General features: G+C 38.4%; 2 protein-coding genes across 2 annotated transcripts in view; both read right to left on the minus strand.

The window, feature by feature from the left end:
- Window positions 1–865: 865 nt before the first annotated feature.
- LOC134747605 (ecdysteroid-regulated 16 kDa protein) lies at window positions 866–11589 on the minus strand. Its single transcript, XM_063682200.1, has 4 exons — window positions 11451–11589; window positions 6574–6687; window positions 4243–4361; window positions 866–2873 (listed from the first exon to the last, which is right to left on the minus strand). Exons 1-4 carry the CDS (start codon window positions 11515–11517, stop codon window positions 2736–2738), a joined length of 438 nt encoding a protein of 145 aa, XP_063538270.1. The 5' UTR covers window positions 11518–11589; the 3' UTR covers window positions 866–2735.
- An 8580-nt stretch (window positions 11590–20169) lies between these two features.
- LOC134747951 (uncharacterized) overlaps window positions 20170–25670 on the minus strand; it is a 40587-nt gene continuing 35086 nt past the window's right edge. Inside the window, exons 7-8 of the mRNA XM_063682628.1 lie at window positions 22250–22319; window positions 20170–20512 (exon numbers count right to left, since the gene is read on the minus strand). Of these exons, the coding sequence (XP_063538698.1) occupies window positions 20419–20512; window positions 22250–22319 (164 nt within the window). The 3' untranslated portion in view covers window positions 20170–20418. The remainder of the gene's footprint in view (window positions 20513–22249; window positions 22320–25670) is intronic.

The following is a 25670-nucleotide window of genomic DNA, read 5'->3' on the forward strand; positions in this document are numbered from 1 at the left end:
CATTTTTTCCTTATCCTATTGTTCTGCTTCTGCCGGCCGGCCGCTCTGTTCGGACCGGTTCTGCACTCGCTCGAGTAATATTTGCATTTAACTCTTACCACCGTTGTCAGATTTGCTAAGCACGACCAGTGTAAAGTAAACCTAAAGGTATTACAATAAAGTTCAATTTGGCATGTTACTTTAGACTGACCGGGATATGGACCGTGATTACCTTTTGTATTGTTTTGTATCACGGTCAATATAAGTCTAGTGAAACTAACCGTGAATCATTCAAAACTCTTAAGGGCCCTCCACACTCGTGCGCGAATCGCGGCGCGAAGCCGCGAACGAGAGTGTGGAGTCTAGTTCGCTAATCAGCGAAATCGACTCCACACTCGCGTTCGCGGCTTCGCGCCGCGTAGTCTGGAGCGGGCTTTAAGTTGCTTTAGAATCGTGTGAAGAGCACGCATCGATTGCCACTTTATGTATTTTTAAGTCAATAAATTTTAATATATTTTTACGGTGACTACTAAGTCACCACGATTGCCACTTTATGTATTCTTAAGTGAATAAATTTTAATATTTTTTACGGTGACTGAGTAGTCACCGTACCGAAAACAAAATTGTGACTGAATATAATATAAGATGGAATGCTAAAAGATTTTTCACCTCAGCAGCTCGAACAAGCCTACTTTCGTCACTCCAGGGAGTGAAACAAAGTAGCTTTTTAATTTAGTGAAGGCCATGAACTGCCACTTCATACTTCGGGGTCTATTACAAATTCGAAATACATTTTAACCAGGACGGTATATAAAACATATACATGTTAATTTGTGAAGTGATATGATAATTATTTTTATATGTCAATGCTTTAAATAAAACGCAATTTTATTATCATCAGTTTTATTCGTTCTTTTACACGTTAACTTTGTAGTTTCAATAATAATTAAGTTATTGTGATGTTGCTTTTCTATTCTAATATTAAACTTAACTATTATAGAAACTACATGTTACATAATTATCACAAAAACTTTGGTCAATGTATGAATTATACAAGAATAGTTAGTCATTTTACTTTAGATTCATTTCCTAAACTATGTCAGGCAAGATCTCAAAGCACATAATATAATACGTTAGTTAACATAACTGAAAATGCATAGCAAATAATATAACAAAATTATAGTTATCGTATAAAATTAACCACGTAAGTATTAAAAAATTAATTAAACATACTCTGAAGGTAAAAGGTGATACAGACAAATATAAGGGATTTTATTGGACTGAAATATGAGCGATTGCTATAGTATTTTATACATTAACCTATATTAACATGAACTGTTTAAGGGCGTCCGCCAGGTGAGTATATCATTCATCTCTGCCAATCAACTATAGCCCTTATTTTAAAGGACTTAAATTTCTTTATCATCTTACTAACAAATAGTGAAGTTCCGCGCCTAGTAATTTTTCCCTCAATAGAAATGGGAATATTTCTAATGGCTCCTCTACAGCTACACGATGGCCCAGTGCTGGACCAGCGCGATGGCCATGCGATGGTTGAAAATTTGCAACTACCTACACTTCTTTTTAAGCAAAAAAATCGTAAATTAATATAAAGCACGAACGTCCACACTCAACCGCGTTTAAGCACGCACTGTGGAATGGGTCACGTGTAGATGTGTACCTACTGCCATCGCAAGCCCACCTTTGATGTGCGGGCGAAAAACCGACACCGTGGCCATCCCATTGCCATCCCGCCACGCCATAAGCCATCCGACACCACTACCCTCTTTAGACGCTGGCTCATCTTAGTGGGCCACTATGATGGCCCATCGTGTAGAGGAGCTATAAGAAGGAAACGCGCAATGGAATTATTGGCGTCCAAAACATCAAAACTTATTTCATAATGACCCCAAAATTAACGCGGTTCTTATGAAGCAATTTATTGTTAAAGCCTGACCAGTAATATATGATCATTGTCAAGAGGGCGCTGTTATTTTCATCATGTATAGGGTGACAGTTTAGTAAAGTATGTAAATATTAGTTCCAGTGAAATTCCGCAACATGGCGCGTGATCATATATTCCTGGTGAGGCTTTGCAGTGAAGTTAGTGAAGTACAACTAGTATAAGTAGGTAGGGTGCGTTGGGGTAAGATTGAACAGGTTTTTCATGCGGGGTAAGATGAAAAGTCGCCCGTAATGCTTCGGCATACGGACGATTTTTTGTCTTACCCATAAAAAACCCGTTCAATCTTACCCCAACGCACCATATAGAGCTACAATATTTTATCTCACGAATCTCAGCTTTAATCATATTCTTTTATTTATTTATTTTTTATTATCAACTGATCGGCGATTGGCCCTAGTCACCATCACCATGGAAAGTGAAGATAGGGCCTAAGATGGAACTAACGTTCAGTAACAGCCTGTTCACTCTTGGTTTAAAGAGATTATTTGGGGCATTTTCTATGAAAAGGGACCTTATTGTCGATGGCGCTTACACCGCACAGCGTCGCGCGACATTGTATTTATATCGGAGCATCGTTTATAATGGCGTAAGCGCCATCGACAATAAGGTCCCTTTTTATAGAAAATACCACATTTACGAGATTCACGCAATAAACACAATATTAACCATAAACTTCTCATTCACACATGCTTAAGTGAAATACATAGCTATGACGTCTATGACCCACCGTTTTGTTTACGAATAATATAATTCGGAGAACTTCCTTTCGTAGTAAGACGTTTTATCATAATTAATTGATCTTGGCCGGGATCATGATGCAGACCAAATCTCCGCCGTCCGTCTTGAGCTCCCACTTCACATCGACCTTCACCTTGGGGTACGATTTGAGGACTGGCAATGACGTCACGTACTTGGCTAGTTCACCGGCCTGTAAACAAAGATTAATTATCAAGAAAAATAATGGTTTGACACTTCATTGAGCATGAATGCGCAAAGCGTGAATGCCGCTGCAGTCGTATTTCCGTTTTAACGAATTCCGGTTAGGTTATTCCGAGGAATTCCGAATCGGACTCGCCCACCGAGTGTTCCGTACAATTTTAAATTATATTTTATTTTTTACAAATTTATTGTTTTCAGATTTTTACCTTTCCTACTTGTAATGTAAGACGATATTATTGGCCAAATTTCATAGTTCTAGTTCAACGGGAAGTACCCTATTAATTTTGATTCCCTTGAGTGTCGAAATATACGTTTTTTTGCGGTTTATGCCGTAATGTTTTTTTTTGCGTTACTTAGAAGTTTGATTTTTTCACAGCTTCAAGGGACTGGTAGGTAGATATATGGTTTTAATTTTAACTCGATACCTCCACGCGTTCCCGAGATAAAGGGTCTTGACAGACAGACGGACGGACAAATCGGACAACAAAGTGATCCTATAAGGGTTCCGTTTTTTCCTTTTGAGGTACGGAACCCTAAAAATAAACTTATTTCTTGACTATGGAGTTCAGAATAAGCAAGCACTCCATATTAGCTCCATACTCTTAGATTCTAGTGTAAGTACATGATATCCGTCTAAGGTTGAACCGATTCTCCTAGGCCCTTTCTCAGTTGTCTATAGGTACCTAAATCTGATTGGTGCGGATGCAGGGCTATACTCCCGCGCAACTGTGCTAGTCAGAAAGACTAATATTACACCGATAACTTACGGATGAATCAAGATGGGCAACTCCCGACCACTGCGACCTTAGGCAGATTGGGACCCCCGGCAGAGGGAATGGCACGGGCAGGTTAATGATGAGATGATGAGACCGTGCACCTCTGTGGTTATGTCTTTCATCCAGTGACTGTCTTAGTTACCTTGAGAGGGCAGGTCAGTCCGCTGCCCTTGCAAGTGCGGGCTGCGGCAGAGGGAATGGCACGGGTAGGTTCATGATGAGATTGATGACACCGTGCACCTCTGTGATGATCTCTATCATCCAGTGACTGTCTTAGTTACCTTGAGTGGGCAGGTCAGGCCGCTGCCCTTGCAGGTGTGGGGCTGCGGCAAAGGGAATGGCACGGGCAGGTTCATGATGACATTGATGACACCGTGCACCTCTGTGGTTATCTTTATCATCCAGTGACTGTCTTAGTTACCTTGAGAGGGCAGGTCAGTCCGCTGCCCTTGCAGGCGTCGGGCTGCGGCAGAGGGAATGGCATGGGCATGGCGTGGTTCGTGGTTCAGGTTCATGATGAGATGATGACACCGTGCACCTCTGCTGTGGTTATCTCTTTCATCCAGTGACTGTCTTAGTTACCTTAAGAGGGCAGGTCAGTCCGCTGCCCTTGCAGGCATCGGGCTGAGGCAGCGGGAACGGTACGGGAAGGTTCATGATGACACCGTGAACTTCTGTGGTTATCTCTTTGGCTGCTACCGCTAGAATTGAAAATTACACACGTGTATGATAATTATCAATGACATACCCTGACAAGATTTTATTTGACCTTCGCCATGTTGCGCATGGTAGGGGATGATGGGCACCCTTCAGACACATTTTAGATTTCGATTTTTCATAAATAGGTCTTTAAAGATATATTGCTCAATTTTTAAGACATTTTTGATAACAGACCTTGAAAGTCATCGAATGTAATTAATTATTAAGTGTTTTTAAAACAAAAACGACAAAAAAAGTTGAGAAATATGCAAAAAAAATATGTCGACGATAAAACACTTCAATAAAAGGATGAAGGATTGCGTAGCATTTCAATAAATAATATTTTGAAATTACTGATATTTTCTTTAAATATAGGAACATGACATTATTATGAGCTGCGTGTTGTCAGGCTGTACAAAATTTGGTGGAAAAGTTGTGCTGCATTTTCTTGCAGTACCGTAAAATGGGGTAATTAGGGTTCGTGGGGAGAGTTGGGTTATGAATGGGGAGAGAAGGGATGAAAGGGGGGTGAGATGGGTTTTTAAGGCTACTGAAAATCAGAAATCAGAAATCATCGCATTACTGCTACAAAAATAATGTATTCCAATTTAAAATGGAGCGGAGCGGGTTCTTGTGACTTTTGTTATCTACTTTTGCGTGTTGTTATAATCCAGTAGCGCTAAGATGGTCGGCTCTTTATCATTTGTCACCATGCCTGTCACGTTCTAACAAATAATATGTAAGTGCGAAAGTGACGCATGGCATGACAGGTGATAAAAATGAGATACCGCTGCAGTACATATTTACTATTTAACTTTTGTTGCATAAATAACTAGGTACATATCAGTTGTTGATGTTTTCCTTAATTCTTATACTAAGTACGTACTTATACTTTAAAACCCGACTTTAGTCATAGTTATGTGCAAGTTATGAGTAAACATCCGTTTCGTGAATAACGTTTGACATTGACCGTGAGAGCGCAACTAAATGAAAACATGTAGAAAAAAGTAAAGACGCAAATAAGCTTCATTTCATGGAGACTTATCCATACTTCATTTGGCTAATAAAACTCTCCAGTTTCGCGAGAACTAGCAATGTTCTTGTCTTCAAATTGAGCCTAATGCACTGTGGAATGACGTTACGTGGTTACTTATTACGGCATCCGCTCATGCTAATAGCTCATAACATCGCAGCGCATTACTCAGCCGGTAGTTGTGTAGTGGCAGGCGTGGCTCACTCCGCGATTTCGTCGAGTCGTTATAAGTACATGCGGCCGACACCAATTTTGGTGTCTATAGTCATATTAGTTGCCGCGCACCGCTACGGAACGGACGCATGTTCGCGCTTGCGACACCTAGCGGTCATTTCTGTCGTAATAGACGCGTTTTGTTAGACTCTAACAGTTAGAGAGTGAACCTTCTGTACCTATTATTATTTATTCTGTACTTTGCTTGCGCTAATATGACTATGTTTTAGAATCCATCTAACTAAGCTAACTTTGCATTTTGAGAAGAACAAATTGAGAAGTGTCTCTCGAATTCGAACGTATACTAACATCAGAATATCTGAATGATATCATTTATAATTTTAAAACTAACACGGGACTTAATCGCATACAAACTTACGTTTATTTATGGCCTGACGTTTCGAACGTGACGTTACGTTCGTGGTCACAGGCAGACTGGCGAGGAATTGTATCAACATCTTCTTGCCGCGCGGGTTTAGCAATGAATGAATGAATGAATTTAATTCTTTGACTCTACAATGCTGTCTATACTTACAACGTGTGAAATCTATAGAGATGGTGCCATTGTTGTTTCTTTTGAGGACGTACTTCTTGGACGAATCTTCGCACCCGCTGACGTCCACTTTGCCGTCTAATTAGATACTAGGTGTGAAACCTATACAGATGGTGCCATTGTTGTTTCTTTTGAGGATGGACGAATCTTCGCACCCGCTGACGTCCACTTTGCCGTCTAATTACTAGGTGTGAAACCTATAGAGATGGTTGCATTAGTGCTGTATTCTACTGACTACTTAGTACTTACTGGGTGTGAAATCTATGGAGATGGTGGCATTGGTGTTTCTTTTGAGGACGCACTCGGTCGCTGAGTCTTCGCACCCGCTCACGTCCACTTTGCCGTATAATTACTATTTGTGATATCTATATTAGGTTGCATTAGTGCTGTACTCTGCTGACTACTTAGTACTTACTGGGTGTGAAATCTATAGAGATGGTGGCATTGGTGTTTCTTTTGAGGACGCACTCGGTCGCTGAGTCTTCGCACCCGCTCACGCCCACTTTCGACACAGATCCCAACGTCGATCCTGGAAACAAAGCGGTTATTTCGTTAATTTCTTGCCGAATATAGTTACAATTACAACTTACGGCAAGTAAGGTCTCGTTAAACAAATATGATGTTAATGAATTCAAAATACATCCCGACCCTTTACAGCGTTCGTGGTGAACTGGACATTTTTACACATTATAATTCTGCGCTGCGCCGCGACGCTCCGAAGGGTGCGCGACAGCCGCCACAGTCTCCGCCGTCGTGGCAGGGAGATGGGACAGTGCACTTATTAGGCACTGGACCTCCCAACATCTTAGTTTAGGTACTAACATAGTAATTTAAGTAAATTTGTAACTAACAAAATATATTGTATTGTCGTCCGAAATAAATGTTTTATTTTTAATTTTTTATAATTTTTCAATTCAATTCATAAATAAAAATATGCAATTTTTCGTCATTGTTTTCTTATGACGTTATCATTATCACGCAAAATTATCGTCCGTAATCCGACTTTACAGACAACCATATTTTTTTTGAGACGTAGGAAAAGGAAATGTAAAATCTGTGCAAATTAGGCAAGATGCTGAGAATTGAGTTCTTATTCTATGGTCACCCTACCACTGATAAACGTTAAAATATGTAAGACTTAAATAAAGGGGAAACTTCAAGTGCTTGACCCAATTTAAAGTTGCAGAAATAACAAATGACTTAGCCTTCAGTTTCAGCCTGGAAAAGTAGGACGCCTAAGCCACTTATCGACGAAGCCTATGACAGTGTAGAAATCCAACTATTCCGGGCACAGCCAAAGGTCACAGCGGGATTATGGGACCATTGACAGCTCAATGTTAGCAGAGAAAGGTCAGACATGTTTGAAACATGTTATTTATTCAGTCAATAAGTTCCAATTAAATATAGGTACACGGTGGCTAAAAAATAATTCCATTCCCGTTGCCAGGGAGGTTTTCTGATTATACTGAGCAACTTTTACTATGGGACCAACGCCGAAAGCGCGAATAAAAATTGGTTGTTTAATACATTTTGGCTGGCCCATTTTCTATGGGAGGGTAAATGTTTTTTTACGCGATTTCGTGCTTGGTCCCATAGTAAAAGTTGCCCAGTATAATCCCAAAACCTCCCTGGTAACGGGAATGCACTTATTTTTTAGCCACCCTGTATATCAAAGTCGGTCCAGAGTTAAGTGTTAGAAAGCACAGACCACCCCCTGTGGTTTTCTGTGGTACCGAAACATCCGGCACTTTGTTTTGTGTAGAAAGCATCACGTGATCACCGGTCACCTGTCATAGAAAATTAAGTGTTGGTTGCCTCGGCCCGGACCCGGGCTGTTCTAAAATGAGTCATCCTTTAGCTTAAACAAACTACAGATGTCCTATGTTGTACTTATAATAGGTATTTACCTAGTTCATGCTGTATCGAATTCACATTACGCCGTAGTGAAACCGTATTCGTTCGCCGTTCATTGTGATCGAATTTAACTTGACAATGGGTATCCTGTCGAACCCGATTGTAATATTAAAGTAGTAACGAGAAAGGGTTATTTAAACCGCGTACTAGAATTTAAATATTTTCGCGTAGTTTGAATTCTCATTCAAGTGGAATGAATGAAATGTTCAAGAATGTTCTATGTTCTGTAACTTGCTATTGACACCCTTTTGTCACCTCTATTGCCAATGACGTAAGTTAAAGATGACTTGTTAGTGCTGGGATGTTTACGAGCTATATAATACTAAAAAGTGCCTTAGTGATTGTGAATAATCCTTTACTATCGTATTTTCCAACGCACGAAAAAAAGGACAGGTTGACTAAAGAGCATGACAATGGGGTTGGCAACTGTCAAAGGTTTGCAGAGATGGCACCATCATAGCTTGCCCCTTTTTCTATGAGATTTGGCTTAAAGGGCTGGCATCCAGGGCATTAAAAAAATTAAAATTTGACACAATTCTAGGGATTGACAGGGCAAGCTATGCTGGCGCCATCTGCTAAACACTTCGACCGGCCAACCCTATTACGAGGGTTTAATATATCTTTGTATCTTCATTTATAATTTATGTCTTAATATTAAAAATATAACACAAAAATATATATTAACATTAAAAATATTGATAATAATCAGATATTTTTCGCTAGATTAAAAAAAATGGCTGACTGCAAATGCATTTTATGACATGTCAGAATATAATAATAACGATTTATATAATTTAATTTTAATGTACTTATTAATGCTTTAATTGTTAAATTGTAAATTGTATTGACTACCTATTATTACGTGTTATTTATTGTTTTATTTTATTTTACTTTAATTGGTAATATCATTGATTGTAGTTATTTTAAATGAATTGTAATTAAACTGACATGTAAAATTCGTCATTTTATCAATAAAGCAATATGAATATGAATATAAAATGCAACGTAATGGCGATTTAATGTTATTATTGTATTTTTTTAAATATACATATGAGATAAGCAAACAAGTTCAGCTTTTCCGACTCTCGTTAAGTTATCTACAATCATGATCATTATTTAATGATCTGCATTTTTTTATCAAAAAACTCGACGTATTTTTACTGCAATTTCATACCTAGCTTAAAAACATAAAATTAGCTTTTTTTGGCTGTTTGTTCACTCGTAGGTCAAAACAAATAATACAATTAGCAATTTTTTTTTGTTATAAATTATATTTAGTTCCACTCCGTCACATTTTAAGGGTTCCGTACCCAAAGGGTAAAAACGGGACCTTATTACTGAGACTCCGCTGTCTGTCTGTCCGTCTGTCACCAGGCTGTATCTCATGAACCGTGATAGCTAGACAGTTGAAATTTCCACAGATGATGTATTTCTGTTCTTAACAACAAATACTAATTAAACAGAATAACTCGACTCCCATCTCCCATACAATAAACGTGATTTTTTTTGCCGTTTTTTGCGTAATGGTAGGGAACCCTTCGTGCGCGAGTCCGACTCGCACTTGGCCGGTTTTTTGAGGATAAATAACAAGACAACTAAACGAATTTTGACTCACTAAAGGCATCATCATAACTCTTAAGACCTGGCTCTTGTCGGTGGAGTAACCGCCACTCCGTTCTTCTTTCTGCCGCTGTTTTGAGCTCCTGATACGTCCCGTACGTTGATTTTCTCTTTCGCTTGGTCCAAAAACGCACGTCTCGGTCTTCCTCTGCCTCTCCTTTTTTCTATTCTTCCTTCTATTATAGACTGTATGTAAGTATCGTGCCGTATCAGGTGCCCCAACATGTTTCCCCTTCTGTTTTCAATCATTCTCAGCAGAGATCGCTTCTCACCTACCAAATCCAATACTTCTGCATTCGTTTTCCTCTCCTTCCAGCTTATACCTTCCATTCTTCTCCATGTCCACATTGCAAAAGCGCTTAGTCTGTCTCTATCACGCTGGGTTAATGTCCACGTCTCGCTACCATATAACGCTATACTCCAGACGTAGGTCTTGATAAATCGCTTTCTAATGTTTCGGGATACCTTTGCTTTAAATAGGTGTTTTTTTGGTGTTGAAAGATTTTTTATGCATACGGCGCGCTAATGGCAAGATGTCACCGTAGCCTATGGACGGATGCCTATGCAACTCCAGGGCTACATGGGCTTTGCCTACCCTTTTAAAACCTGTACGCTCCTTTTTTTGAATTGACGATAATGATTCCACGTATTCATAAATCGGTATGTAGATTACATATACAAACACAACATTAGTCATAACTTATGAGTCATAACTATATGTAATTGTTATTCCTGACATTAACGAAATAGTCTTATCACATCGCTGTATAACATTGTTTTGCAGTCAAATATAGCTATATTTAAAAATAAAAAAAATGTCTTCAAAAATTTCAGTTTTGTAACGCATTTTCACATATATATTTTGTACGGACCTCGGTAGCGTCGAGGCCGAGGATTGTATTGGTGGCATACAAGTTCTGACCTCAGCAGCGAGAAAAATAATTATTTGAGGTATGAAACTAGTAGTTCGCAATTTATAAGTTGCAGGTAATGTAGGTGAATTATATACCTACCAAGCTGCATGATTTAAGTAACGTTTCTTTCTACACTACGTATGTAGATGTAGATACATTGTAAGGTAAGGTCATTGCGCTAGTTTTCTTCCAGCGTTGTCGATTGTTAAAAAGTTGTCGATGGAAGTGTCAATTGATGTGCGTTATTTACGTATTATTTTATTGGAATTTGTTTCGTTTCGTTTTTGTGTTTGATTGTGGTAATTAAACTTAATTATTAGAGTATACGAAGAAAACATAAGTGAAAAAGTGATGACGAAGGATTACATCTGTCAGGTTGACTAATATGTTCTCACTGCTGAGGTGAAAAGTTGTGTGTACTACACGAGATCAAAGTTATTTACATCTCGTGCGCTTTTGAGTCCCATACTACGCTCAAGATTCTAAATTAGATGATTATATAATTATTCGCTTGCACGGGACTCAAAATAAGCACTAAGAAATATCAAACTTCGCTCTCTTGTTGTACAAATAACTAATTTGCTAATCCGTCAAGTGGATAAAACCTAGACCATGGACGGAAACTAGCGCAATGACCCTATTTAAGTAAATGCGGTTTTTTACAATTTTCTAGTAACTTATTAGGTACCTAGAGCTACAAATGCTTGTTTGAACTGCTGAAGAAACGCAATTTTTACATATATAGAGATCATGTTACTCACAAGGCAACAATCGGATTCTCACTCACATAAACGTTAATTTCCCTCCCGACAATTACGGTACAAACACTGTTTAAAAAACTCACCACAATCCCTGTAAAATTTGGCTTGGGCACTGGCCAGCAAGACCGCAACAGTAACAACGAACAACATGGCGGTTTTGTTTTTTAATCGCGCGCTAGCGTGCTGTCGACTCGCGCGTCGTCACGGACTGGCTGGTTAGACGTGCCGTGTTTGCGACCTTTATTCTGCTTATAACAATGCTCAGACGCAGGTCAAAGAGTACCGGCGATAGAGGGTTCATGGACCCTTTATCGGATGTTTTGTTTTACATGATTGTAGATTTTTTTGGCTAAACCGCGTTTGCACCGCTATATCCGAGATATACGGGCTTTTTTATAACCTGCAATAATTTACGATGTGAATATATAGGCCATACTCAGTAACTTTTACCATGGGACCAACCCCGAAATTAAAAAAAAATATTAGCTGTTTTATACATTTTGACTGGTCTGATGTTGTTATTTTCTATGGAAGAGTAATTTTTTTTCGCGATTTTGTTGTTCATAGTAAAAGTTGCTCAGTATGACCTACCTAAGAGATATATTCATATCCTAAAATATTGCAGGTTGTTAAAAAGTTAGTCGTGTATAATTGTTGTAAATGTTTTTATGATTGTGATACTAGTCAAATTTTAAATTTAAATGTAATAGTAAATGTTTTATGTAATGTACAAGTGTACGGCTTACCCGGTATTGTATTGTCATAGTCCTAGCTCTAAGTATATTGATTTGCATGGTAGGTGTTAATTAATTGTACTGTTTAACATTAGTATTTCAGTTTTTTGTTACTAACACTTCTATGGGCCATGCCTGAAAATAAATGATTATTTAATTTAATTTAATTTTAATAATTAATACTTACCCACGTTAAAGGGTAAAGGTGGGTACTCCGATACACAGACCCTAGGGTCCGAGAAATAGTGTAGTCTATTAAGTAATAGGGCTTAATACAATAAAGATTGCCCTAATATTAGGTGGGTACAAAATAGATTAGGACATGTAACTAGGCAATTTATTTATTTATTTTAAGCTTGAGTATGACCTGCGGACTTAATTACTCTAGGCATTCTCTATCAGTCAACCATTTGGCGAAACAGAAATGCGTCAAGGTGGGGGCAGTGGGAAAACAAGTAGGTAAACATGTGTCTGTGTTCTTCCATCGAGGAGTTCCTTTGGATCATCAGATCAGCACCATGTTAGCATATTATCACATTATCATCAGAATTACGAAAGTACTCCGAATTTCAACTATTAGATTTCAGGAAGTGGTTCAAATTTAAGTTATAATATTTGAAACAAATATACCTACAAAGAAACAAACAAACAAATATTAAAACGCAGTGAAGCTAAATAGATTAGAATAGAATAGTTTTTATTCGTAAACACACAGACAATAGACATACACATTAAAACATCATTAAAAGAACATAGAGAAAAGAAAGTGTCACGAAATGGCCCCATCTCAGCATGCTGCTGGCGACTTCCAGCGCTAATCTTCCGATGAGTGTATAGTTCCGAAATAAAAGTGTGTATAAAAAAGTATCTATAATATAAGCGCAATATGGTACATAAAAAAATACTTACTACGACTTAGACTAGCTAGTACAGCAATTCCTAATGACTTTTCAGTTATAGATTATCGGACTGCTAAATTTTCCCCAAGTCCATTCAGCCGTTGTTGGGTGGAGGATTATTGTTTGAACATGTACTAAATGCCCAGTCTGCGTCTCGTCTATACGTTTACTCTTTGTCTCACCGGAACCGCATCGCACGTATCACGTACATGTCTGTATCGTACATTGATAGGTAGTTGATGGCTATCAGTGGTACATTTAGATCAAAACGACCAAAAACGTTGACTGACTCACGCTTGAGAGAATATTCGGTAATCTTATACCTTTAAACGAGCAATTCTTGTATATATCTATCTATGTATATATATTTATATATTTCGGGGATCTCAGAAACGGCTCTAACGATTTTGACGAAATTTGCTATGCAGCAGTATTGCAGCGGGACAATACTACCGATTGCATTACTGCTTAAAATGTCAAACGCGCTTAAAATGACAAACGCGATGTCGCTGCCCCGATTTTTGACATTTGCGACAGTAAGTGCAGTCAGTAATGTCGCGCTGCAATACTGCCGCAGTAGTGCAGCTGCGGTCGGAATCCTAATCCGAATCCGGGAAGCAAATAATTAATGTTAATTTATCGAAATATTTGTATTTTATTTGCTTTTGGCCGTAACGTTACCATGGAGATCTGTCCACAACGTGACACTTTTTCGTGCATGCTACCGGTGCACGGTGTTCATCGGTAAGACGTTATCACGTCAAAAATATTCAACTGTCTTTCTCTTTCAAGAAGAGAGCTCGCATCATGGTAAGTGATGACGTCACGGTGCCGGCGTCAGTCGCGAGGAAGTTGGCGTTTAGCGCGTCCGGCGCCGGCAACGCCGCGCGAACACTTGGGAATAAGTGTCTCTTTACAAAGGTATAATACTGTCAGTATTATTAGGCTTTGCCAAGGAAGCAAAAATAGGGGAAATAATCTGTGTATAATAAGCGAGCTTTGGTATGGAAATGGCCAGGAAACTAGATCCGCCCTTGAGAGACAGTGGATAACAGCGAGTGCGTTTATGAATACCGCCATTAGCACAGAATAAATAATAGTATGTACTAAATAGGTACAAAAGGTTTACACTCTAAAACTCGTCTATTACGACAGATAAGACCGCTAGGTGGCGCAAGCGCGAGCAGGCGTCCGCTCCACAGAACTAGGATGAAGCATAAATTTTAGGTCTGTGGTCCGCTCCGTAGCGGTGCGCGGCAACTACTATGGCTGGGCACCAAAATTGGTGTGGGCCGCATGTACTTCTAGCGACGCGACGAAATCGCGGAGTGAGCCACGCCTGCCATTAGTTGAGTCGCCAACTTAGCCCCTCGTCTACTTTTTGTCTGTCAGTGCGAGACGCATGACACGACAGGCGATAAAAGCGCGACTAAAAGTGGACATTACGGCATGTGACACATGATAATAGGTCTCGCTGGCTATTGTATTGTATTGTATTGTAGTTCGGGCGATTTTCCGCAACTCGACGACTGGCGCCTATTTTGCGTGACATGGGGGTGGGCTAGTCCTGCCAGCCCAGCTCCTCGAGGAAACCTATCAAACCTTTGATGTTGAGTAGGACCTCGGGGAGGTCTCTCGGGGATCCGAGATGTTTTGCCCTGTATGGGGCCACTCCGCTGCACTCCAGCACCACGTGAGAGGCTGTTTCTTCTGTCTCCATGCATCCTCTGCATAGGGGACTGTCTGTGACACCTGTTATAAAAAGATGTTTGTTAAATAGTCCATGACCTGTTATGACACTGGTCACCATGCTCAGTCGGGTCTTTCCTAATTGAAGGAGCACCCTTGTGAGCTTTCCGCTGATTCCAGGCATGGCTTGTTTGGCCTGTCTGCATCCAGTCTGGTTTAGCCAATGTTCTGTGTGTAGTTTCCCTGTACGTGCCAGCAGCATTGAGCGTACCTTGCTAAACGGTATCGGGAGGATCGGTTCTGGGCCAATCGCTCCCGCACTCGATCCTTGCCTGGCAAGCTCGTCCGCAGCATCGTTACCCCGGGATCCGCTGTGTCCTTTGATCCATTGTAGGGTGATCTTATTGTTATGACATACCTCCATTAGTCGTTCGTGGCATTCGTGTATAAGTTTGGATGTGACTATATGGCTTTTTAGAGCCATCAAGGCTGCTCTACTGTCGGAGAGTATGCGGATGGAGGATCCTACTACCTTCCTTGCAGTGATGGCAGCCGCCGCGTTTATGATGCCCATGCACTCAGCCTGGAATACCGAGTTATGGGCTCCTAGCGGAGTGGTAATTGACATGTTCAGGTCTTCTGAGAAGGTTCCAGAGCCCGATCCGCTGTCTGTTTTGGACCCATCAGTGAAGATTCTGAGCTCCCGAGGATTGAGTCCTTCGTAATTGTCGTCCTCGTATAACTGTATTTTGTTTAACTGTGTTTCGCTGGCTATTAGACCGATTGTCCAATGAGGAAGCGTATCGGATGTTCATTGGCAGGAAATTGCCGCAATTGACGGCTTGACATCGTCGGTGTTTTCGGGAGTTAACGGTGACCTTACGGAGCTTAAGGGTCGGTTGCAACAAACTGTTTGTCATCGTTAAAGAGTTCGCTAAATTTTATTGTATGGAAAGTTTCATGGTAAACCGCCGCGGCGTGCCCGGTTACGTTGATCAGTCTGGCAAGTGCGGATGGTGCAACTGACACTTATTCATTCTCTCATCTCTGGTTTCTACTGGAAAAAACAAGTCAAAAATATCTGAACGATTTATAAGCATACCCCGGGGTTTTTGGTGCGGGAATGATTTTGTTTCGTGTATTTATAACTTTGTTTATTGTAAAAAAGTTACCAAACCATGAATTAAAAATAGGCAGTAAGTGTAAAACATTCACAAACTCTACTGTACTTTTAAACAAACCCCGGGGTATGTTTAGAAGTATGTAGTTCAGTTCTTGCCGGATGTGGCCTGAGAATCCCTTAAATGAAATCACTTGTTTTAGTGACTAGTATAACGGAGGAAGATTCTGATTTAACAATTTGTTAAGGTGTTCATCTTGTTTTGACAAGACTGAGTCCTATTAGGCACATTGCGCACGTCTGTAATTCAAATTCTGTAATATCTGTAATGTTTTGAAAAGATGTGCCCCGCCGAGTTTCTTGCCGTTTATATATTGGGAATATTGGGATACTCTCCTCCAATTGAGGAGGGTTAAATCTTCTCGATGTAGAGATTTAGGGTTAAAGTCGGTGTAGCTTTATATGATGTGCATATCTTTATCTCTATCTTAGCACTTAGTATCAAAAACTTAAACTTCATTTCTCAAGGGGGGGTTGGAAGTTAGAAGGAACTTGTAGTAAAACCAAAAACATTAAAATGTTTATTTGACGACCATTTAATACAACAATCAGACAGTTATAAAAGTCAGAAATGATGCGAAGAAACTTACTAGGTCTTTGAATGCCATCTACCCTATTGGTCTAAAGAACGGTTTCCTTTGTCATTTGGATGCACAAATATTACGCATTTTGATTGCATCATCATCTTCGAGTTTGTCAAATTGTCACCCAAGGATAAAACAGTCTTATTAAGTCTAAATATAAATTTTATTAAGTATCTTAATTTGTTTGAGGGCAGTTAGGATACCTACACTTGGATTTATTCATAATCCGACAAATTTATCAACCATAATTTTACAAAAACAACATCTAATAAGTGTCAATTGCAACTGCTTATTAGAAAAAAAAAACATTTAAAAACAAATGTAATTTTCTGTTTTTCAAATAAAATATATTAGATTGTTCGGTAAAAACCGGAGCTTTTGTTTTTTAAAAACATTGTTTTAATGAATTTATTCATTTATTTATAAGGAATTACATAAGTACATAGAGTTAGACCAAGAAAAGTCTGCAGAGATTTTGACAGCACACGCAGTGCCAGTGTTATTTACACGTCACAATTTCATAGAAGTTTTGACGTTTAAAATAACACCTGCACGGCGTGTTCTGTCAAAATCTCGGCACTTTTCTTGGTTTAACTCTATTAATGAAGGATTTCAAGTACCTACCTAATCAAATAAACCGTAAAACATGAATGTAACCAATGGCTTCCAGAGACTCCATGTTAAGACGATTATATCCTACCTCGAAAAGATTATGCTACTGCTTATTTGGTTGATATATCTTAGATTCCATGGCATATCTAATAATTAAATTTATTACCTATTTGTCGGCGGCCGATCAGAAAATCCGCCCGGTCGTAAAGTTCCTGTGTAACGTTTTGACACCAATAGATAGGTAGGATAGGTTCGTTAGATTGCTTCAGATGATCGAAGAGCAAACAGTTCAGAAATAGGAGCCCCGCATAGCGGGTCTCCGTCGACTCAGGGAACTGGTGGAACGAGACAATGATTTTCACGTTACACGATACCTATTAGGAATTTAATGGTCTGTCGGATATTACGATCGGCCGCCGACATATATAATGGGTGAGGAGGGATATATCCCCAAGAGGGGATTTTTGTAGTTACTCGAGCGCGTCAGATTAAGATATGAGTGAGTGGCCTTAGCCAATTTTAGCCATCTATGTTGAGCCGTTGTGGTTTGTGGGAGGTTCAACTACACATTTGGGTGGAGAACATTTAGTATCGTTGGCTCCCCAGGTATAAGAATTAGTTAAAAATAAAACCACGACAATCCACAAATATCACATTAATATAAGTTTGCAGTGGTTTTACTCTCAATGTAAGTTACAACGACTGAAAGCCAGGGACAGTAAAGTATGTAATCATAGCCAAACTTACTCATACAATATTAATTTTTATTGTTTTTTTATACATAGTCAATACAATGTCTTTAACTACACATTAATGACAGGTAATAGTAATACTAAATGTTTTTCATTATAATTTAAAAGATTTGGCAAATAGATTGCAAACATTATAACTATGGATAAAATAATATCAGGATTTTCAAATTACCTATCTACTTAGTCTCAGCATAGATTATCTTTAAAATTAAGCATCGATATAATACGATACATGATGAAACTACCTACTTTGGGTTCATCCATTAATTACGTCACACTAATTTCGAGGTTTTTATCGAACAAGTGAGTGAGATTCCGGCGAGTTTTGGCGAACCGTGCAGCAACCATACATTATGCGCTTCGCGTGCGTTGTTGTACAGAGGTAGTACATGATAATTCCAACCGGTAATTTTATTTTTTGACCCCCCGCCCTCCTTGTCACACTTGGTCACATTTGGTAATCCCCTTCCCCCTGGTGTGACGTCACATTTTTTCAATGAGATCGGCGAATCAAATTAATATATTAATATTTTATCAAAATATTTTTGACAAAAGAAATATTAGTAATTAGTAATATAACCCAAAACAGATTAGGAAAGAAAATTGATTAAAAACGATTATCGTTCAAAAAACTTATTTATTAATGGACGACCCCTTTCATAATTAATACGATTTAGAACATACTGTCTACCTAAAATAATTTTCTTAAAAAAAAATTGGGTAGATACTTTCCTATCTGCGCTTTATTCGAAACACTTTCAAAATCAGCAATATAGGTATTAGACTAAACTCTTATTTAATGCATTTGTAGCTTTCCTTCTGTGAAGGTTGCTTATGTTTTAAATGCAATATAATTCATCTGAAATTCCAACAGAAATTCTGATAAAATGGTCCTTATTGCACATGAAGCATGAGGACCCTTTTCTGTAGGAAAGCCACATTTCATTTTAAAACGACATATTCATAAATGTATACCTAATTTAAATATTACTTATAGTAAATCAACTTAAATAACATAAATATAATTATAAAGTAACTTATCAAATAAACTATAAATACAAATAAATTAAAATTAATAAAATTAAATTTAATACCGTCAAATCTGTTGTTTATGATTTAGTTACTGTTTGCAATGCGTAATATTAGAGAAAGCACGACGATGAACTTAGGTATGTACCTACTTTTAAAATACTTATTTTAGTCATAAAACGTGAATTATCAAGTCCATAAGTCATCCAAAATTTGTCTCGAATAATAACAAACAATATTTGACAAATAGCCGGTACATTTTTGTGATATCTAGTAATTATACAGTATAAAAGAATCAACTTAAAAATAAGCCCTAGATGCCGACTCTTATTTATATAATCACAATAGAATATTCTTTATTACACACCTATAGTTGTGCCGTAAATGGAGAACGTTCTCGAGAATGGCACAACTATAGTTGGTCAAGCAAATCTTGTCAGTAGAAAACGGCGGCAAATTTAAAAAATGTAGGCGCGAAGAGATATCGTTCCATAGAAAATTTGAATTTCATGCCTTTTTGTACTGACACTATTTGCTTTTGCACACCTCAATAAAATAATATTGTGTAAGAAAAACTATTCATTTATTAAAAATAGAGGCGACCAGCGATTTTAACAATATAAATAAAAGCCGTTCCCTATATTTTTATAATAACCACGTAATCTACAAAAATATGCATAAGCATCAGAAAAAAAATTGACCTCAATCTCATCCAGCTTCCATAAGTACACAATTTCATAATGTTATCGGCGAGCCAATGTCCTGTATAATTTCATTTTTGCGTCCACACCACCTCATTAAATTGACAATTTGATAAGATTGGGCGAAAAATTTTCTCGTCTGGACTGGCCTTAAAAGTAATAAATATTAAGCGCCCTCCACACTTGTGCGCGAATCGCGGCGTTCGCGGCTTCGCGCCGCGTAGTCTGGAGCGGGCTTTAGGTTCAGCATTTAGAAAGCATAGTTAATCATTAAAGAATAACCATTTTTGTATCGATTCTTGTAGATACAACGAATTCTTGTCAATCATGCCGTTATTTCATAGAGATTATTTAGAGAAGGTAATAAGTACTTAATTAGAGTTAAAGCAAGAAAAGTGCAGAGATTTTCACAGCATTGTTATTTCACCAGTGTTATTTATACGTCATAATTTCATATATAGAAGTTTGATGTTTAAAATAACACCTGCCTGTGTCTGTGCAGACCTTTCATGGTTCAACTCTTGTAGTTTTTTTATCAAATAACAGAGGAACATGTAAAAGACATGCAAATGCAAAGCTATGTCTACCAGTGCATTTTCACATTCAATTTCTGTCTTTGTGACAAATGGAACCTATTCCAAATGCCCTCTGTATTGAGCAGTCAAACAGGCAAATATGACAGCGCACTGGCTGGACTTACAATATTCAGAACAAGCTATTACGAGTATTTATCACGTACGTAAAAATCGGCATCGTATCAGGCGTTCTTACAGAGCGAATAATCACTTGGGGCGGCTTCCGAACCCGGGGACAGAGCGGGCCGAAGAACTGGGTCCGTCCGCAGACCATGGGCCGCTTGTTGTGCTGGCGTCTACCGGCCAAGCCCAGCCCACAGCAGGCCGGGGTCGTGCCGGTTCGCGCCGGGGTATATGTGGTCTTCCACCAAGGATCTGCGGTTGTAAGATCTAAGTACAAGGAACGAAGGAACTGTGTTAGTCTTATAAGTTATAACACTTTGCTACCGTTTTTGTGCTCACCAGTTGGCGCTACTGTAGATGGAGGTCCAGAAAAACAGATCTCAAAATTCTTCTATGCTTATTTTTATAAAATAATTACATTCTAATATACCCAAAGGTATTATAACGTCTAAATGTGCCATTTTTTTCAACCTGTTTAATTTTGCATATACTTTAGTTGGCACTTTTTCAAAACCACTAACATTTATTGAGCTATATCTATTATTTACCATGATTAATCAAAGATGTACAAATATTTACCACAATTATGAATAAGGAGTGAAAATTCCCGATAAAAAAGCGTGAAACCCCCTAAACTTCTATGCATTTGACATTTTGAAAGACCTCCATCCCCTAGCGGCAAAATTAAACGCGGTAGCCCTCATTATGCGAACCCGCGGTTGCGGTAGACCCGTTCGTATAATTAAATATGTATTAGTCTTAGTGTGACTTTGTGGTGATAGAAGTAATAGTGGTATGCGGAAATACACAGTGCAAGTAGTGAAAGGGATCTAATGTTACTCGGAACTTGTACCTAATATTAGCGGAACTCTTTGCAATGAGAATACACGCACGAAACAGGACGGTCCAGGTTAACGTGTTATAGCTTGACCACAACCGCTGTGCCGCTCCTTAGGTATGCGAGCGGCGAGACGGGGGGGGTCGACACGACGACAGACTCTTGTGTGTCCGTGATCTTCCCTGCCCGCACCCCGCCTCCCCGCGCATACCTTATGAGCGGCACAGCGGTTGTGGTCAAGCTATAGTATATCAATATAGCTTAATATTCATTTAATGTCTAGTTACAGTTTGTCTAGAAACAAGACCTTGCACCTACTTAATCTTTCTGGGTTAGCCCATTGGTAGACTGGTAGAGAATGCTTTAATCCTTGAGGCATTAAGTCCGCCATTTGGACTATCATGTATTGTGCAAAGATTGAATGAATAAATAAATTAGTGCGGTAGAGACAGCGTTTCGTTTCTCTGCGAACGGTTAATTGTTAAGTAAGTTAAGTAATTATTTATTATTAAGTTAATTGTTAAGTTAAGGGCCTACCGCGAGCCACGTTCGACGTGTTGCGCTGTTGCCTCTCTGTCGCACTTGTATTTCGTACGTAAGTTTGACATGAGGAAACACGTCGAACGTGGTTCGGGGTAGGCCCGCTGGTTGCATTTCGTGTACAGTCAGCTGCAGAGAAAAAGGTACCCCAAATCCTGCATAGAAGTTTGTATGCTGGGTGGGTAGTTTTTCTCTGCAGCTCACCGTACACGGTAATGGTCGTATCAAATTATTAAAACCATTTCAAATTGTTATCCCAATCGGCCTAACGCCCTGATTCTCCGAAACTTTGACAAATAAATAAAAGTAAGCGCCATTTGCACCATCCTAGAGTTAGACCAAGAAAAATATGCAGAGATTTTGACAGCACACGCAATGCCAGTGTTATATATACCTATATGTCATAATTTCATTAAAAAAAAAGTTAATGATGTATAAAATATTGTCTTCGGTCGGTCTTCGGTTCGGTTCGGTTATTTCATAAGTTAATGATGTAATTTTACTAATTGGGTAATGTACTTTCGCTGACATTGAAAGTTTTATTGATATCTGTTATATTAACGGAATAATCCAATTAACGATTACATCCTGTATAAAAAAAAATAAAAAAAGACTAGTGTATGCACCTGATGTTGCCCGTGGGTCGGAGGGGCCGGAGCGCATGCAGTTTCCGCATCCCGCTCCCGCCGCCGCCTCCTGACGAACAAACAAACATTATAGAAGGTTAAGCTTAGAAATAAATTAAAATATCGTGAGACATATTTCAAAATATTTAGATCAGTACGGTTTCACTCGCTTTTGGCGACATGTTTCGGATTCTTTGGGAATCCTTCCTCAGGCACGAGTGTCCGCGGCGCGCCGAGTGCACAACAGCCGCGGACACTCGTGCCTGAGGAAGGATTCCCAAAGAATCCGAAACATGTCGCCAAAAGCGACTAAAAATAATAGTGAGTAAAACCATACTGATCTAAATAATAAATTAAAAGTGAAAAAATTCACTGTCTTGGGGGGGGGGGGGGGGGGGGTTTATTTCTAAGCTTAATAATCGTTCACAGACGTTTCTGCCTGATACAAAATTATTTATTGAAGGTTGTCTGGAAGAGTCGTTTGTCGCTTTTTAGCAATAAGACCGCCTGTCTTTTATCTCTGCTTGTGTTTCTGTTTTCTTTTGTATTGTTTTCTTTTATTGAGGTGTGCAATAAAGAGTATTTGTATTGTATTGTATATTCATATCAACAAACATTCGATTAGTTTAGGTAAAGTTAATGCGGCCAATTCCGTCATAAGGTCAACTCTTAACATTAGGTGGGCCATATGACCTATTTAAAGTTGTATCCAACACTTTTTTTTTCATATTTGGGAATTTTTATTTTTTTAGGGTTCCGTACCTCAAAAGGAAAAAAAACGAAACCCTTATAGGATCACTCGTGCGTCTGGCGGTCCGTCCGTCCATCTGTCCGTCTGTCACAGCCTATTTTCTCCAAAACTACTGGACCAATTACGTTGAAATTTGGTATACATATGCAAGTCTATGATCCAAAAAATAATATGTAACGTAAACAAATGAATTTTGTAGAAAGGGGCCACTTTTGGGGTGAAAATCTATAAATAAAGTTTAGCAAACTATATCGCGTTATATATCAAATGAAATGGCTTATTAAGAGAATTTCAATTTTTTTTTATAATTGTAAAATAAATCGTTTAGAAGTTACTTAAGAAACTAGGCAAAATATTACCATTCCCCATTCCGAAACTACTGGATCCAAAATTTAAAAAAATACACAAAATAGTTCTTTTCCTATAGATGACAGGTTATTATCTGCTTTTCTATCGCACGAATATGGAAGAGTGATAGAGAGATACAATACTTAACAGATTTAACTTAGGTTAAAGTAAATAAATGGGTCTTCAGTATTAGTCTAAAAGGCCGGTAGTTTCTCGGCTCGTACCAACCTTGAACTAAATCAGAAACGCAGTTTCCTTTATTCGTGTGTATTTTCAAGAGAAATGCATTGCATAATTAGTTTTCTAAGTAAACAAATAAAGCGACTACTAACTTTAAATTAACTTGTACTTATTTGAGCAAAGGAAAGGGAACGGCCGTTTCTCCATACAAACGTAGTCACCATTTTCCTCTCTGGATATTGACATTACGGAAAATATTTTTACATATTTCTATTTTACATATATAGCATGCTCCTTCGTTTGATTTCTTTTATATTTTTTGATTATTGTAAGAATTGAAGCGAAAAACCATTCCCATACTTACAAATTTTTTAATGCCTCCAATTTTATAATAAGTATAGTTGGTCAAACCAAATTGGCAGTAAATAAGAACTAAAAAAACTATACTCATCCTTTTTTGTGTGCTAGTACTAGTGCAAGACAAAGATAGTATGATTCTCTCTGTCTATGTTTAAAATGAGACAGTCCTTTGACAAACTTTAGTATTTAAAAATTCAAAAAATTAAATCTAAGGGGCATAGCTGTGGTTCTAGACTTATGTATGGCAGATTATTAATAAACAGTCTTAGCAATGCAAATCCTGCCCAAATAACATCTAATTGTGTCAAAATATTTTTAATAATGATAATATCCATCACTATCCATTTTTTTTCCTCAGTCACCCGTTGACCACGAATGCTGTAAACATCGGGACGTATTTTAAATACATTATACGCGATTTGATCCGTTTCCGAAGTTTTATTTCAAAAAGGAAACAAATTAGATGTATTACTTTTACTAATCAGTACAAGTCCGGTAAAACCGACTTCACTCACAATGCCTCTGCAACTGATCCACAGGGAATTAAGTAACAACACCACAATAGAACTCATGCCACACAAGATTGTCAGAGTTGTGAACTAAGTTAGATTACCTGCCGTCTCTATAGGCTCGGAAAAATACGTGTAGGCTGTTACATTATGCTAATAGTTATGAGTTAGGAGACTAGGAACATTGTTCACGTTCGATTTCACGTTGGATCGCAAATGGATATAGGTTTTATTTTATTGATACAATGAACTTTAATCTTTAGTTTTAATTAATTAGAAAACCAGTGTAGGTTTTATTAATACAAAACTACATAAACTGCAAGTTCATAATCCTCATTAATCATTCGTTTCGACGTCCATTTATAATTTGGGGAACTAAAAGGTTCCCAGCATTATCTACATGTACACTAGTGTGTCGCTTATTTCGTCGAAGTTAAAATTTTCGACGTCTCACCCGCTTAATATTATGCATATTTTTCAGAATTTTTAATTATTTATGAAGGGTTCAATTTTTTTAAATTCGTTAGCGACCCCTAAAACGTAATTGAAAATTCGGAAAAAATCCACATTAGCTTTTTAGTGGAAACGACTAAATTGAGCGGGTGAGACATAGACAATATTAACTTCGACGAAATAAGCAAGATCCTTATACAGGGTGGCTAAAAAATAAGTGCATTCCCGTTGCCAGGGAGGTTTTGGGATTATACTGAGCAACTTTTACTATGGGACCAACCACGAAATCGCGAAAAAAAATTCTCCCATAGAAAATTGACCAGCCAAAATGTATGAAACACCCATTTTTGTTGCCACAGTAAAAGTTGCTCAGTATAATTCCAAAACCTCCCTGGAAACGGGAATGCACTTATTTTTTAGCCACCCTGTATACGCGATACACGTGTTATTATAATAATAATAAATAATAAATATTATAGGATATTCTTACACAGATTGACTAAGTCCCACGGTAAGCCCAAGGAGGCTTGTGTTATGGGCACTCAGACAACGATATATATAATATCTAAATACTTAAATACATAGAAAACACCCATGACTCAGGAGCAAATATCTGTGCTCATCACACAAATAAATGCCCTTACCGGGATTCGAACCCAGGACCATCGGCTTCACAGGCAGGCTATTAAATATAACCGGTTTAAATACTATGAAAAATGTAGCGAATCGGGCCGGATTACCGGATCCGCCCGACCGGATTGCAATTCCTAGCTAATATAGTTTTCGCATATAAAAACTGTTGGAGCACAATTACCCAGTG

Source organism: Cydia strobilella, chromosome 15 (genome assembly GCF_947568885.1).
Source record: "Cydia strobilella chromosome 15, ilCydStro3.1, whole genome shotgun sequence".
NCBI lineage: Eukaryota > Metazoa > Arthropoda > Insecta > Lepidoptera > Tortricidae > Cydia > Cydia strobilella.

Excerpts from the sequence above, each read along its gene's own strand:
- LOC134747605 (XM_063682200.1), bottom strand. The coding sequence starts at position 11,517 with ATGTTGTTCGTTGTTACTGTTGCGGTCTTGCTGGCCAGTGCCCAAGCC. Across the intron at positions 6,688-11,450 it reads CAAATTTTACAGGGATTGTG|GATCGACGTTGGGATCTGTG; the intron begins GTGAGTTTTTTA and ends CTTTGTTTCCAG. Across the intron at positions 2,874-4,242 it reads GACTGACCTGCCCTCTTAAG|GCCGGTGAACTAGCCAAGTA; the intron begins GTAACTAAGACA and ends CTTTGTTTACAG.